At 45.8% G+C, this 16343-nt stretch overlaps 1 protein-coding gene across 15 annotated transcripts in view; it reads right to left on the bottom strand.

The window, feature by feature from the left end:
- The window catches only part of NPAS2 (neuronal PAS domain protein 2), a 173975-nt gene that overhangs the window by 105202 nt on the left and 52430 nt on the right, over nucleotides 1–16343 (bottom strand). For 4 of the 15 annotated variants that reach the window (XM_078348802.1, XM_078348808.1, XM_035271765.3 and 1 more), the window contains one exon: nucleotides 11405–12499. The exons of the other annotated variants lie outside the window; for them this stretch is intronic. In XM_078348802.1, coding sequence (XP_078204928.1) covers nucleotides 11405–11472 — 68 coding nt within the window. In that variant the 5' untranslated portion in view covers nucleotides 11473–12499. The remainder of the gene's footprint in view (nucleotides 1–11404; nucleotides 12500–16343) is intronic. 15 annotated transcript variants of the gene reach the window in all.

The following is a 16343-nucleotide window of genomic DNA, read 5'->3' as shown; positions in this document are numbered from 1 at the left end:
TAACTGTCCCTGTAGTCAGAGATGATGAAGGGCCTTGGCTGGGCCCTGAGGACAGCCGAGAACTTGCCCTACCTCTGAGCCTGGCCTGCTCCCTGGATGTAGCTGGCCCATTGTGGGGGTGCAACATGCCTTACAGAGGCATTATACCAGGGCTGGGGCCTCTCTAACAACCCTCAGAGACATGAGTTTGTTAGCTGTCATCCCAGGGTGTCATGCTAAGACCTGGCAAAGCTACACACTTCATACAGTATGTACACAGAGAAGGAGGGTCCCCATCTCACTCCCAACGAACCAGGAACTCACCACTGCATGCTGCCTGGAGGAGGGTGTGCAGGTGAGGAAAACCTTGATCCTTCTAGTTACTCTACATAGCCTTCTACCCCTGAACATGCCCACTCCAGGCTCTCAACCTCAGGGGACATCTCCACAGCATCTACACCAATCTACACCATTGCATTAATATGGAAAATGACACTAATTCATCATTTTAAAAAAATCAATTAAAAAGGAAAAGGCATTGAGATGTATCTGCTAGGTCACCAAACCGATAGGCTGCTGCTTCTCTTTTTAAAATCTGAGTTGTCTGAAAACTCTGGTTGGTTGAGTTTGATGCAGGCCCAGCTGGGAATTTGGGATCCATTGGTGACTGCTGCCTGGTGAGGCCTTTCTCTCACCACCCTGATACAACTAGACCCTAATCCAGATAGTGAACCAATCCTGGACATGCCTCCAAAACCCCAACCAGCCCAACTCCAGGATATCTAGTCTGGTAAAAATGCGTGCATGGATCAAATATACAGGAACAAAACTAAAGTCAGGAAGACCAACCAGTAGACAGAGAAGCCGGGATGTGGGGGTCAGAGGTCAGCAGGGAAAACAACTGGTTGAGACAACTGGTCTCCTCGAATGTCACACAGCGATGGGCATGTCTCTGCCTGTGCTAGAAGAGCCACTAGATACAGAGTGAACCTCGGCGAACAGAAAGCCCTGTGGCAAGCCCTTCACCAAGAGCTTATAGCTCTCCCTAGTGAGGGGCTTAGGCAATGTAGGGCTGAATATTTCCATTTCCCCTCTTCAAACAACAAGACTCAGGCCCATACAGGTATTCAATAGATGTTTGCTGGATGTCTAAAGAGGAGCCATTGCTTTCATTGAGTGATCAAAGTTCCCATCACTGGTTAATGGGACCTGCAGAAATGACTGACTTTAAATGCCATCTAAAGGTCATCTGGGTTTTGCCTCAGCAGGACTAAACTAGAAACCTCCAGTTTCTCAATGTTTGTTCAGATATTCATGTTGTAAATTAAAGATATCTTAGCTCTCTCTCCTTACACCTGTCATTCTGCCTCTGAATAATGCTGACGAAACTGCAAGAGAAATGAGATGTACATATTTTTCTTTTTAAAAACAAACTGAGTTCTCTTTTTTTGCAAATGTCTAATTAAGTGGCCCCAGTAAAGGCACAGTTCACTCACTGGCCCAACTCCTCCTCCAAAGCTCTGGGTGGTGGCTTCAGGGTGTTAAGGAGAGTCCAAGACACGTCCTCCTGAGTCAGAAGTCATGGCATAAGAATTAGGAGGCACAGACCCAGGACACAAGGCATGTTGCTACACGCAAAATTCATAAGCTGGAGAAATAAGCTACACATGAAGCTCTGGCTGGTGGTTTTCTTGCACATTAGTTTATTTAATCATGACAGCCTGGGTCTGATCTTAACGATTTCCCCCTGAACAACTCTAACAGATACTAGCCTATGCCCACAAGCAGCAATATAACAATATTTCAGCAAAGAATAAAAACCGTTAAATATGGGGGGGTAACACGTGTATCTACTAGCACTTCCCAGGGTTCCAAATCTTAGTATTCAAACCCTCAGACGACGAGCTGCCAGTCTGTGACTTTAGCCCCCTCCTCAATCACATCGTCCTCCTCTCCAACACCTTCTACTCTTACAGCGCATCTTCCCCCACCCCCATGGCCCATCCCCATCCTCTTGTTTCAGCTTCACCTTGGCTTTAGCTGTTCACAACCCTCTTCCACTAGATGGTAAATCCTTCAAGCCCAGGTATGGTTCCCACCCTCCTGGCACCTGTGCAAGTGGCTAATGTTCTTAGGCCTTAGTATAGAGTATGAAGAGCTTCCATTTAGGAATCAGTGTTTAACATCTGGAAAGAAGCCTGGCATTGGTTCCCGCAATAATTCATCCTAAGGAGAGAGGCTGAATATGGGTTGCAGGACGTTCCTGTGCTTGGACCTGGGCTCAAGCCATCCCGGTGCTGGGCCCTAACTCTGAAGACTAATAGCAAAAAGGGCAAAGAGATTTAACTACACACTCAGAAGACTGCCATCTGTATGATTCGGAAAGCAACTTGCTCTGCCCAGCCCCTCTGGACAAGGCTAAACAGGCTTAGCTTGCTGTGGGCAAACAAGAAAAGTAGGTCAGCTCGACAGCGCAGTTCTTCCATGGTGATGAACTAATGATGCCAACGCAGGGCCCGTCCTCAGAGAGGGGCAGGATGGCACCAGCCCAGGGCCTTAGCTGATCCCAGACCCAGCCTGGGTGGCTCATGCCAGCCTCTGGATGGCAGACAGGGGACCTGGGTAAGAGCAAAACCCAGAGAACACTTGGGAAGATGGCTTAAAAAAAAAAACCTGCAGAAAAACAACAGTATAAATTGACACCCTGCCATTTCCATGTTATTAAAGACATATCAATTCATGTCCGTATGGTGCTGTGATACTTGCACAGGCTGGTGGGCCTGCACAGGTGCATTATGGTGATAATTTGCAGGAACACAGCTGAGAAACTGTGGTGCTACCTCCCAGCTCCCCTGCATGACGTCCTCTCCCCTCACCCTCCCTCAGCCACTGGCAATAACTAGTGGCTCACTGGGGCCGAGGACAGGCTTGAGTCAGTGGTTCAGTGCTGCCAGGACCAGTTGGGACAAGCCTCATGCTATGGAGGAGGCCACTGCTCTGTTCCCATGTCCAGTCTGGGCTGCACCTGTCCAGACAGAAAGGTTTCCCTTTCTGGCTTCTCTGGCTCAGAAGTTGGACAAAATACGGAACACTATGAAGGAATTCCCTTGAGTCCCCGGTGAGCTACTTAGAGGAGCCAGTGTCTGGATTGGCTTGTCTCAGGAGGGCCCAGCACAAACCTGGAGGCAAATGCTGGGGTCCTCAGGGGCCAGGTCCTGCTTCCTGGGCTCATAAGAGGATAGGACCCTTTGCTCACCCCCCAGATGGCTCGGGAGCAACTGGGAGTTAGTCTAGGGGTCCCAGAGAAGTTTCCCAATGGAGCAGTAGCCTTGCAGCTCAGGCCCAGGAGGAAGCGAAGGAATCTGTTCAAATGCAGTTATGCCTAATTTTTAGAGCCCCTTCTTCCAAAATGCTGGATGTGTTTTCTCTTTATGTCATTTTTATAACGAATGTATTAGAAGGTTTTGTCAATCAACATTTTAGAAATATTCAAATCTAAAAACTCATGACTGGGAATGTTTACTCCAGTTCTGTTAGGAAATGACCTTGTCTCAAAGTTTTCTCTGGAAATTTTAAGAACTGAAGGACAGAACCAACAATCATTCCTTCCTTCCTTCCTTCTTCCTTCTGTCCTTTGGCCTTTGTTCATGAATTCATTTAGTGAATATTAAAGGAGATGGGAAAATCTACCATTCATGAAGAAAGGTGAGGACTCTCTCACAGTGGGAACAGTCCTGGGAGATCTGGGCTTCTAATTGTGACTGTTGCTTAACTAGCTTAGGCAAGTTCCTATCCCTCTCTCTGCCTCAGTTTCTCCCCTTCACAGGCCATCTGCGTGACCTAAGAACACAATGCCTTAAGGCAACTAAAATGTGGGACAGCATAAAAGCTCAATGAATTGTTAGCTCAGGTGGTGCCTGTTATTATCGCAATCCAAAAACAACTCCAAAGGCATATTTAAATGCTTCTACATTTAAATAACAGATCTTAACCATGGACATCAACTATCTTCATATTTAAATTCCCAAGATATTAACCAGCTACCAGGGAGCCTGCAGTGAGTCCTTTTATGTGTGGGCCTCGTGATCCAAAAGGTTGCTGAATAGGAGACCTTGGCTTGTATAATAGTATTTTCCTGAAGAGCTGGCGACAAACTAACTTGGGTAAACTGAATCATACTTTAAATGTGCGAGTGGCTCAGGGCCCACTAATTGGAGGAGTGTGGAATCCCACCCACCCTCACTAACGAGCCTTCTGCAATGCAAAACTCCACACTGCCAATTAGTGTGCTTAACAAAGTATCATACACCTGGTTTCCAGGCGACCACAACTCACTGCAATTTTGAAATTCTGAACAAAATAGGGAGAAGTTGGATTTTTAAATTTGAAATAAATGATTTTACACGTCTAGCCAACTTTAACAAAGTTGGAAATGAAAGGCTGTTAAAATAAATTGGCTAGCCAGGCATGATGGCTCACACCTATAATCCCAGCACTTTGGGAGGGCAAGGCAAGCAGATCACCTGAGGTTGGGAGTTTGAGACTAGCCTGCCCAACATGGTGAAACTCTGTCTCTACCAAAAATAAAAAAAATTAGCCAGGTGTGGTGCCTATAATCCCAGCTACTCAGGAAACTGAGGCAGGAGAATCACTTGAACCTGGGAGGCGGAGTTTGCGGTGAGCTGAGATCATGCCGTTGCATGGCAGCCCAGGCAACAGAGCAAGACTCCATCTCAAAAATCAATCAATCAATAAGCAAGCAAGCTATACATTAGTCCTACCTACTATTCAAAGCATTTCTTTTTTTAAAAAAAGCATTTCTTATAATGCAACAGGATTATCTCAAAGAACATTCCATTTACATAATTTACTTAAGATATTCAGTATATTTAATAGTGTTATATTCCTATCTTTACCTAAAGCATGAGGTTTTCAATTCCCAGAGTATGCTAAATTATGAAGTCCATTTAAAAGCTATTGGATTCTTTAGAACAGAACTAAACAATCATTCCAAGGCCACATATACATAATACTCTTGCATGTTATAAACTTAAACAGGAATTTCATTTTTGCAACCTCTTTGGAAGAAAAACCAACAAAGAAATAAATAAAACAAAAGTATACATCTGGTTTAAATAAAAACGTTAACAAATTTTTTGTTTTCTGGAGAAGCAATACATATTTATTATAATTAATTCCCTCTTTCATTAAAAATATAAAGGATCTTAGGCCATTATCATTAGGGAGAGCCAAGTTGTCTCTTTAAATATTAAAAAAAAATTTTTTTAAACAAAATGGCAGATATACTAAGGCCCCCTAACTCTCCTAGAAATATTAATATTTTCTCTTTCTTAACTTATACTCTTGCCTAGTCCTTCACACGGTTTAAACTGTGTGTTCTGCCTTGCTCTGGAGAAACTATGTTCATGTCTGTGTAAGAAGGACCCCAGGCTGACTCCCTCTGAAGAATGCTCTACCTCTGGCCCCAAGCTTGGGAACATTCTGAGGTCATGAAAACTCATTTTGACAATAATACCACCACTATCTTTCTCAGCCTTGATTGCAAGGAGTGAGGTCTTAATGTGTGTGCAAGCATGTGTGTGTCACATGGCATCACAGCAGGATGTACACTATGGTAAGACCAAGTCTCCAAGGGACAGGAAGAATTGGTCCATATCAGAGATGTTGGCTAGTGAGCTGTACAAGGCATACGCAGTCCTCTATCTACTGTGTCTTATCTTGGCTATAGAAAAACAAGTGCAATAATTTTTTTTAAATCTTCTGAAGGTACTGTTTGCTTTCTGCTAAGCTCCTCAGTGCCCTTGAGATCTCTTGTATGGCCAAAGGGAGGAGATGAGGGTGTGGCTTGCACTTAGGCAAAGAGAGGAGTTGAATTCAAGAACGGCCTCACACAAACTTAAAATACTGACAAAGATAGGGGTTTTACACAAAAGCAAGCAGGTTGCAAAATGCCCCACAGACTGCAGCTACAGTTCTGAGTCTGGAAGACCCCACAATCCAGAATCGGGGTCAAGTTCTCTCGAGCACCTGCCCCCACTTTTGGAGGACATTTAAGGGACAGGACATGAAGAGAGGAGTCTGGCTGTGCTTCCCACTGAAGCAAGAGCTGCTCCTCTCCTTTCTTTCCACAAACTCACAGGACGCTTCAAGGCCTTCTCCGGGGGTGAAACAGAAACACTTCTCTGTGTGAGCTGGGGCCTAGCCAACAGGAAGGGGTAATGAGAAGATGGGAACTGCAGTGCTGGATCCATCACTAACCAGGTAGGTGGCCTTGGGAGAGACACCAAACTTTTTTGGACTGTGGTTTCTTCATTAGGTGGACTAAGAAGTAACTTTTGTAAACTACGAAACCTCATGTAAATATGAGGTTTTATAACCTCTTGAAGATGGCTGTTTAGCTCATGTGCTATTCTGGGCAAGAATGACCTGCGCAGGTGGCTGTACAGGTAAGCATGGATAGGGAAGGGTGCTAAGAACCCATGGAGACTCAGAGTGCTGGTTATGATAGAGCATTCTCCATCTGTGACTGTGCCATGGTGACAAATCAGAGCCATTCATGCTGGTCATCTTGGCTGCGAGCAGCGGGTACATAAATCCGCACTATCCCACAGCATGTGGCTACCTGCGGCTCAGGTTTATGCTGCTACCGTGTGTGGCTCCAACACACCGCCCTGCAAATGAGTCAGCAGGTTGGAAACCTCATTCCCACCCTCCGGTCAGGTGCTGATGTTATGAATGACGGGGCTATGGACTAGCCCTGACCCAGAGACCTTGCTTGCACCATCTCCGACCCAGTTTACCAATAGCCTGGCATAAACCCAGCCACTGATGACAACATCTGGCCTTGGTGGATCTGAGCCAGGCATTTGTAGTTTGGACTGGGGTCAGTTCAAAGATAATCATCCTTTTATTTGGAATTTAACATGAAGGAAATAAAACAGCTACACTTGTGGGTCATCTGCTCCTGTGGTCTCTAGATGCAAATTCTTCCTCTAGCTGTGTAGATTCCAATCCACTGTAGACACTGGTGTGAAGCATGGGACACAAGTGATTTCAAGTGGTTGCCCGCTGGTTAGGTCAGAGTCCTCTTCTTACAGATGAAAGCAATTTGCCCTACCTAAGACTATCTGACTTTGTGCCAGTTTCTCCTCTAAAAAGAAATACAGGTAAAAGGAGTGGGCCCCTCCCCTAGCCCAGTCAAGGAGGAACAGGTCTCAGAAAAGTCATCAAACACTTTGCAGACTTCCACAGAGAAAGTGCAAGGGGTGTGTGTGTGTGTGTGTGTGTGTATGAGAGAGAGAGAGAGCTGACTTCACCCAGGCAAATCAGAGGTCACTGACCACACCACTCTGGAGCACAAGGCCACCTGGGCTACCTCGCTTTGTGATGTACAGCGGCTCTCTCCTGCCAACAGGAAATCAGTCTTTACAAAGTGTTTGCGGGGACCCCATCATTTTTTTTTTAAGTCAAAGAAAGATGGTGGTGGTTACACAAATCCACACGTGGCAAATGACACAGAATTCTACATGCCCCTGTGGCAGTGCCACCCTCCTGGGGTTGATATTGTGCTATAGGGATGTGAGAGGTTGCTGCTGGGGGAAACCAGGTGGTGGGTACACCAAAATTGAACCTCTTGGTGACTTCTTTTGAATCTGTAATTATTTAAAAACAAAAAATGAAAAAAGAAAGGGAGCAGCTAATAACAAGCTGAGCTATGCAGTGAGGATTCCTATGGCATCAGGCTCCAAGCTGAGGTATGGGGTCTTCCCAGCCCCAGCACGTTCAGCACATTCAATATTTACTCTGCCTGGACTCCGGGCAGTGCATTGCAGTGGCATGAGGGTGGTGACGGATGTCAGAGAGAGCTGAAGCAGGCCCTGGGCCTGAGGGAGAAGGCCCTGAACAGGACACATGGGAGACCAGCACTGTCCGTGGCGTGTGGAGCAAGTGAAGCCCTCTGCGCCTGCACTTCCTCCCTTGTCCAACAGCTGAACAAACCGGTGATGGTTCAGAAGATAAAATGAAGAAATGCAGCTCGAAGTGTCTTGCGAATAAAGATCTACAGCAGCACTTATTTCTTTTTTTGAGATGAAGTCTCACTCTGTGGCCCAGGCTGGAGTGCAGTGGTATGATCTCGGCTCACTGCAACCTCTGCCTCCTGGGTTCATGCAATTCTCCTGCCTTAGCCTTTTGAGTAGCTGGGATTACAGGCACCCGCCACCATGCCTGATTTTTATATTTTTAGTAGAGATGGGGTTTTGCCATGTTGGCCTGGTTGGTCTCAAACTCCTGGCCTCAAATAATCTGCTGGCCTTGGACTCCCAAAGTGTTGGGATTACAGGCGTGAGCTCCCACGCCCCAGCCCAGCAGCACTTCTGAAACTCAGATGGGCGCAGAAGGTCCCTGGGATCTTACCAAAGTGTGGATTCTGACCAGGCAGGTGTGAGGAGGGGGAGATGCTGCACTCCTAGCCAGCTTCCAGGTGAGGCGGACGCTGTGCGTACACCACTCATGCCGAATGGTGACGATCCTAAGCTCGTAGGCACCACAGTCATTAAAACAGAAATCACACAAAAGATCATCTGCTTCCACCTAAAGCTGAGCCACCAGGGGCCTTAGTCCAGATGCCCAGTCCACACCTTAGGCCAATGGCATCAGTATCCCTGGGGTGGGGCCCAAGCGTGGCTTCCTTGTGCCACCAAGAGAACCCCACATGTCCCCAGGGTGAAAACTGCTGCTCTTGGGCTTGACTGCAGCACCCGACAGGTGTTCTACAGTCTCCTGCACTTGCTGCCTTCTTGGGTGGCCTCTTCAATCTCCTGTTGGTTGTACTCATTAGTCAGTTTTTCCTGTTGAGCCAAAATACTGCTCTCCCTCCTCCCTGCTGCACTCCTGGAACTTCTATTCATTTCCTCTTGCCTTATGTCTAGGGGCCACAAAGAATGACGGCCCTCAGATTATTTTTTTAAATTGAGGTAAAATTCACATAACAAACATAGAATTAACCATTTAAAAATGTATAAGTCAGTGGCGTTCACTGCATTCATAACGTTGTGCAACCAACCTCCCTTCTCTGGGTTCAAAACCTTCTCATTTCCCCAGAGAAACAGTCCATATCCACGGAGCCATGCTTGCACTTACACCTCCCCCAATTCCCTGTCTCGATGGATTTTCTTTTTCTGGATATCCACAGAGAAGGCATATATGACCTTTTGCCCTGGCTTCTTTCATTTAGCATAATACTTTTGAGATCCATCCACATTGGGGCATGTTTCAGAATTCTCTTCCTCTTTAAGACTGAATAATATTCCTACATATATACATATGGTACCACATTTTCTTCGTTCATCCACTGATGGGTGCTTGGGCTGCTTCCATATTTTGGCTATTATGAATAACGCTACTGTGAACATTGTTCATAAGTTAACATAAGTTTCTGTAGGGACATATGTTTTCATTTCTCTTGGGTACAGACCAAGGAGTGGAACTGCTGGGTCATATGGTAATTCTATGTTTTAACTGTTTGAGGAACCACCAAACTGTTTTCCACAGTGCCCGCACCAGTTTACATTCCTACCAGCCATGTATGAATGTTCCAATTTCTCCATATGCTCACCAACACTTGTTATTTTCTATTTCAAAAAAATTTTTTTAAGTCATCTGAGGCATGCAGTTGGCCTTCAGATATTGGAGCAGAGTGATCTTGTCTCCCTAGAGGTCCCCCATTTTTAGGCCAAATATCTTCAGTTGCTCCCTTCCTGACTGTCAAAGACACCTGCAATTGCTCTTTGAAAGTGAGCCTGGTGTCCCTGTGTGGAGGGACCAGCCCTCAGCAATGAGGCCACTGGTGGCCAACCCCAGAGCTGACTCTCCTGGCCACTGATCGGGGGCCTCTCTCCTTGAGTGGCTGCTAGGACACACCTTGTCCCTTGGGGATGGTTGGTTTTCACCAACCTAACAAAGTGAAAGCCTTTTGCAAAGAACACAGCACCACGTCCAGTATAAAGCATGATATTAAGTAAGGCATGGCCACAGTGAGCGCTGCCTCTACTGAGGGAATTGGTAGGTCCTGCCATTTCCCACAACGTGGTCGGGCCTGGAGGAATTATGTTAAGCAAAATAAGTCAGACACAGAAAGAAAAATACTGCATGATTTCACTTACATGTGGACTAAAAAAATAGAGATAAGAGAAGAAGATAGTGGTTACCCGAGGTTAGGGACTGTTGGAGGGAAGAGAGAGAGAAGATGAAGAAGTAGAGTCCAGGCTAGGCACGGTGGCTCATGCCTGTAATCCCAGCACTTTGGGAGGCTGACACGGGCGGATGACAAGGTCAGGAGTTACAGACGAGCCCGACCAATATGGTGAAACCCCATCTCTTCTAAAAATACAAAAATTAGCCAGGGGTGGTGGTGCATGCCTGTAATCCCAGCTACTCAGGAGGCTGAGGCTGGAGAATCGTTTGAACCCGGGAGGAGGAGGTTGCAGTGAGCTGAGATCACACCACTGTACTCCAGCCTGGGTGAGAGAGTGAGATTCCCTCTCAAAAACAAACAAAAAAATAGAGTTCAAATGACAGGGCAGCGGGTAAGTGGGCTGAGCAAGGCTAGAGAAACATGAGGATTGTAGTTAATAACATTGTAGTGCATTAGGAACTGTTGCTAAATAAGTATATTTTTAGCTCCTCTTGTCACACAAAAAAAGTAACTGCGAGAAGATGGATATGTAAATTTGCTTCACTATAGTAACTCTTTTCCTATCTATATGTATCCTATAACATCATGTTGTAAACCCTAAATACAATAAAATTTATCTTAAAATATTATCATCAGGGAAGCAAATGATTTATGCTCTGCAATGTTTGCCCCAGAGATATTTTCTATTGCACCTTTCATGAAAATATTTAGAAGGTATTTTTTTTTTTTTTTTTTGAGATAGAGTCCCTCTCTGTCGCCCAGGCAGTAGTGCAGTGGTGCGATCTCAGCTCACTGCAACCTCCACCTCCTGGGCTCAAGCAATTCTCCTGTCTCAGCCTCCCTAGTAGCTGGGATTATGGGTGTATGCCTCTATACCTGGCTAAGTTTTGTATTTTTAGTAGATACACGTTTCACCATGTTGGCCAGGCTGTTCTCGAACTCCTGACCTCAAGTGATCCGCCTGCCTCAGCCTCCCAAAGTGCTGGGATTATAGGCATGAATTATGACATTTTCTTTTAAATAATTTACAGTGCCTTTAAAAAAAAAAGTGGTAAACATTTAAAATCCAGATTATATTATTTAGACTCAGATAAATTTCAAACAAGTAAACATCTTTCCCTTATAGTTGGGTATCAGTGAGAACATACAAAATCAATGCCACCAAAATTAGAAAACTTTTTTTTTTTGCAAACAAAACTGTGAAGTTACCTTGATTCTGTGAGCAGATAGCTGAAGGTGTATATTCTTACTGAGCCTAATGTACCACACAAGGCCATTTCAGCTGATGGTTAAACTAGGTATTCCTTTTGATGAAACAAAGTAGCCAAATCTCTCTGTGCCTTTTCTTCTTGCTTCAATGTCACAGAGGGAGCTATTCTTCTCCAGCTTGCAGCTGCGGGTCTTCCTCATGTCCTTGCCCAATGCTGGAAAGAGGAACTGCTGGTTTTCCAGGTCCTCAGCTGTTTCCAAAGCAGGCCATTCCATTGTGGGTGACAGTCTTCTCCTAGACTGCAGAATCCTTGTTTAGACAGAAATGTCAGGGAATGCTGCTTGCCTCATTCCTGGCTCCTTCCCGAGCTCCTCGGACAGTCTCTAGATTTTTTTGCCTTCTGCCTGGCTTTCCCTAGTGTCTGGAGCCAGGGCCATTGATCCTTGCGCAGCCACATGCACTGACCTGGTCCCTGAAGGCTGTCCTGTGTCAGAGGCAGCCTGTCTCTGCTGCTGCCAAAGAACCTTCCATGGACATTGGGCAACCCTGACTTGTCACCACGTTTTGCAATCAAGGTAGGAGTCCATGGGGCCTACAAAGGACAGCACTCTGGTCTTAGCTGTAGTACATGTAATCGATAAATTCTGCAGGCCCAGACTGTAAGTTTCTAGCACTTTCCATGTAGTGTTTCAGCCATGTTTACTAGTTGATATTTTCATTTTACTGGGTCCCTGGTATTGTACAAGAGAAGGTCCTTGATATTCTTACAAAGCAGTACATGAACTAAAATCAAAAGGCTGCACTGGCTGAAGATACAGCTGCATTTGAGCCAAATGATGTCCAAAAGAGAGATGCCAAGATGAGCTGCTTGGGTCACGAGTCACACCACGTTCAATTGACTGCTGAGGGTTGGAAAAGTAACCACAGGGTGCACACATATCAGAAAGTGCATGTGGAGCTGTGCAAAATGGGTGCTATGACACTCACAGGATACTCTCAAGTGAGAAGGTCCCCCGTGAAAACCCTTGGGGCTGTGAGCCCACCTGAGGGGAGGGGAAGCTGAGGGCTGCTTGGCCAGTACTTGCATGGCTCCACTGTAAAAAAAAAGAAAAAAAAATCCTTATAACCAGCTCTTCCAGAAGGCTCTCTTATTTCAACCATTTCAAATGTAACAATTCCCATGAGGCTCTCATACTGCCCTGTCTGCCTCAGCAGAGTCAGCTGAACATAACCATAAGCTCTCCGGGGTGGCTTGGTTCTCAGGAGGAACTTGATTATGAAGTTGATGGAGAGGGTCCGGAGGAGGGTGGCTGTGGGCTCAAGTCAGGTGCCCTGTGAAATACCAAATGTCTTTGGTTCTTCTACCAGCTTTCTATTATGTTTCAGTCTTTTCTCTGGTCCATGGAGGTCACCTGCATCTCCTGGTGGCTGCAGCTCTTGTTCTTTGCAGCATTTTTTGAACCCGGGGCACCTAAGGGCAGATATCTACCTCCACATGTCTGAGTTAAGAGTTGGGGAGCACTCTCTGCCTTCCTTGGGAGCTTGGTGTAGATGGCTCGGGGACCTCTTTTCCAGACAGGTGAGATGGCCAAAGAGATGGGCTTCAGCCCTGACCCATGATAACATGCACACCCTGCTGCCAACAGCAATAAGCTGAAGGGATTTGAAAGACTGCCCTCGCCACCAACGACACACCAGGCCCATATCTAAGCTCTTCATGAGTCACCACTAATGGGGAAGCACTGATTTAAGGCTGTAGTCTCCAAATACAGCTGGGCAGTAGAATTACTTAAAGAGCAACTACAATACAGATTCCTGGGCCCCTAGGACAGCTGGAGATTCTGACATATGGCCACGTGGAAAGGCCAGGTCCAAAAGGAAGAGACAGACAGCTGATTCTGTGTTCTCCTGAAGCCCTCCTAGGAAATGTGGGAAGCAATACCACCGACAGCCACTGAACAAGCCACAAGGGTGGTGGGGCCCTGAGCAGCAGGTGTGGGGACCAGGCCATTACTACATTTCTCTGCAACACATTCTGGCCCCACAAAATGATACCAGCCACACGCCTTGATTCAGGAGTTGCAAATACCCTGTTTACCCTGAAGAAAGGTTGCTAAGCGAATCTGTGGCTTCCAGGTGTCACTACAAACAGCAGATACGGGGAAGAGAGGAACAGAACCAGGGAGGCCCCAAAGCAGGCCTCTCTGTCTGATGCCAGCTGCCTCTGAGCAGGCCTGCTCTCATTTACTCAAACAAAAAGAAAATTAGAGTGGCAAAGGGAGAGAAAAGCAAATAATTTGATCCGCTAGAGTGTAATGGGATAACAGGATTTATAGCATTTTTGAGGCTAAAAATAGCTTAAGAGCCCTCACTCCAGAACTCTGAGCACTTCACACGGTTTTAACCCATCCTCCCATTTCCCTTCTGTGCTAATATCATGTGGCTTGAAGTTTGCTTTCTGCGGTATTTGATTCCACGTGGGTGTTTTTTCCTCATCCCTCTCCTCTTTCGTTACTTCAAGGGAAAAATAGCCCAGGGAAAGCTTCATGCCGTCTGCCATTGTTCTGTGTTTAAGGGAAAAAGTGCATGCTGCTTAATCTGGGCCTCGGGACCAAGCAGGCTGGCAAATTCCAGAAACTTTAAATCTTTGTTAAAAATGCGAAAGTGAACGACCTGCGGTCTACAAAGCTAAGGGGAGGCAGCCCTGCCTGCGCCTTTCAAGCCTTGACAAGCTGCGAGTCCAGGAGCTGTGCTGGGCAGGAGCCAGCTGAGGAAAGCAACCGTCTCGACTGTCTGAGAGGCCAGTGCTGGGGCATCACGCTCACATCTGTGTGATCCCTACATGCTGTGTGTGTGTGTGTGTGTGTGTGTGTGTGTGTGCGGGCACGCGCTTTTAATTTTTAAAAATTTTATTTTTAAACTTGTAAAATACACACAACGTAAAATGTGCCATTTTAACTATCTTTAAATGCACAGTTCAATGGCATTAAGTATATTTGCACTGTGTGCAACCATCAGACAGAAACTGCACCCACTAAACACTAACTCCCCATTGCCTGCTTCCCCAGCCTTTGGCAACCACCACTCTGCTTTTTGTCTCTAAGAACCTGACAACTCTAAGTCCCTCAGGTAGGTGGAATCATGCGGCAGGCAGTCGTCCTTCTGTGACTGGCTTATTTCACTTAGCATAACGCCCTTAAGGTTCATTTTTGTTGTAGCATCAGTCAGAATTTCCTTCCTTTTTAAGGCTGAATGATATTCCATTGTATTGTATGGACACAGCACACGGGCTTAAGCTTTTCATCCTAAAAATGATAAAATATCAACCTGCCATGTTTTGGGTTCCATGCTTATTTTCAATAAATAGAAACTTAATATACAAATGATCCAGCAGGAGGCCCACCACAGTCATCAGGGGCCATCTGCCTCCTTGGTGTGGAGCCTGGCATAAGAGCCCCCGGAATTCCAGGAAAGGAGACAATCTGGAAGAAACGGCCCCGGGTTCTGGGCATTCTCTGCCTTGGCCATGTTTTGCAAGGCTGTGAGAAAACTTGCAGAAAACTGTTTACTTCATTTTTATCTTTTTTTTTTTTTTCCGAGATGGAGTTTCACTCTTGTCCCCCAGGCTGGAGTGCAAGGGCTTGATATCAGCTGACTGCAACCTCCGCCTCCTGCATTAAAATGATTCTCCTGCCCCAGCCTCCTGAGTAGCTGGGATTATGGGCGCGCGTCACCATACCTGGATCATTTTTGTATTTTTAGTAGAGACAGAGTTTCACCGTGTTAGCCAGTCTGGTCTCGAACTCCTGACCTCAAGTGATCTGCCTGCTTCAGCCTCCCAAAGTGCTAGGATTACGGGCATGAGCCACCGTGCCCAGCCCATTTTTATCTTTTTTCAGTGGTAATTGCTGTACGAGAATTCTGAGCTTCTTGGGTGAAGCAGACTCTATACCTCCACCTTGTACAAGGGAATGTAGGGTGCTTAGCATATGGCAAAATCAAACACGACCAATTTTTGTTCTGCTCCATTGTGTGGGTTGTTCTCCACTATTTTCCTCTACTTGCTTAACCATTAAGAGTTGGTTACATACACTTTGGGAGGCTGAGGTGGGAGGATTGCTTGAGGTCATGAGTTCGAGATCAGCCTGGCCAACATGGCAAAACCCTGTCTCTACTAAAGATATAAAAATTAGCCAGGCATGGTGGCATGCACCTGCATTCCCAGCTACTCAGGAGGCTGAGGCAGGAGAGTCACTTAAATCCAGGTGGTGGAGGTTACAGTGAGGTGAAATCATGCCTGGGCAACAAGAGCAATACTACATCTCAAAAAAAAAAAAGTTCGTTATATATAAAACTACCAGCTGAAGAAAGCCTTCTAGAAGCTCCTCTCATTTTTTCAGGTTGACCAAAGTGAGAAGACATTTCTGTCTTTACGCCTTTAAAGCTATAGACAGATACGATGGGGAGGAACAGGGCAGGTATGGCGCTCGGGTATGACAGCACTTGGGATTACGGAGCTCACCTGCACATCCATTACACCAGTGCAGCAGCCCTGCTCATACTGCAACCCTAATCCACTCATAAATGAATCCCCCACTCCATTATTATAAAAGTAAACACTTTATAATATCGTAGTTACAAAATATTTTTACAGAGAGCATAAGGAAGTGAAATGGTGTTTGAACAAAATGTAAAGGAGAAATAAGAGGTTTAAAGGACTATCTATATAGCTGAGTTGGCATATATTTTGAATATTACTTTCTGGGCATATTTCCATTAACTGTGAAATCCGGAGACAGGTTAAAAAAAGGCATACAATATATAGTGCTCTTGTGAGATTCAGTATTGTTGTATTGAGAAAATGAACCATACTGCAAATTTCTTAAGAAAGGTAGCTTCCTTTTGTGTTTTCAAACAGTTTTTTTTTTTTCGAGATGG

This window comes from Callithrix jacchus, chromosome 14 (genome assembly GCF_049354715.1).
Source record: "Callithrix jacchus isolate 240 chromosome 14, calJac240_pri, whole genome shotgun sequence".
Classification (NCBI taxonomy): domain Eukaryota; kingdom Metazoa; phylum Chordata; class Mammalia; order Primates; family Cebidae; genus Callithrix; species Callithrix jacchus.
The sequence above is the reverse complement of the archived record's forward strand: the minus strand, read 5'-3'. Positions and strand labels throughout refer to the sequence as shown.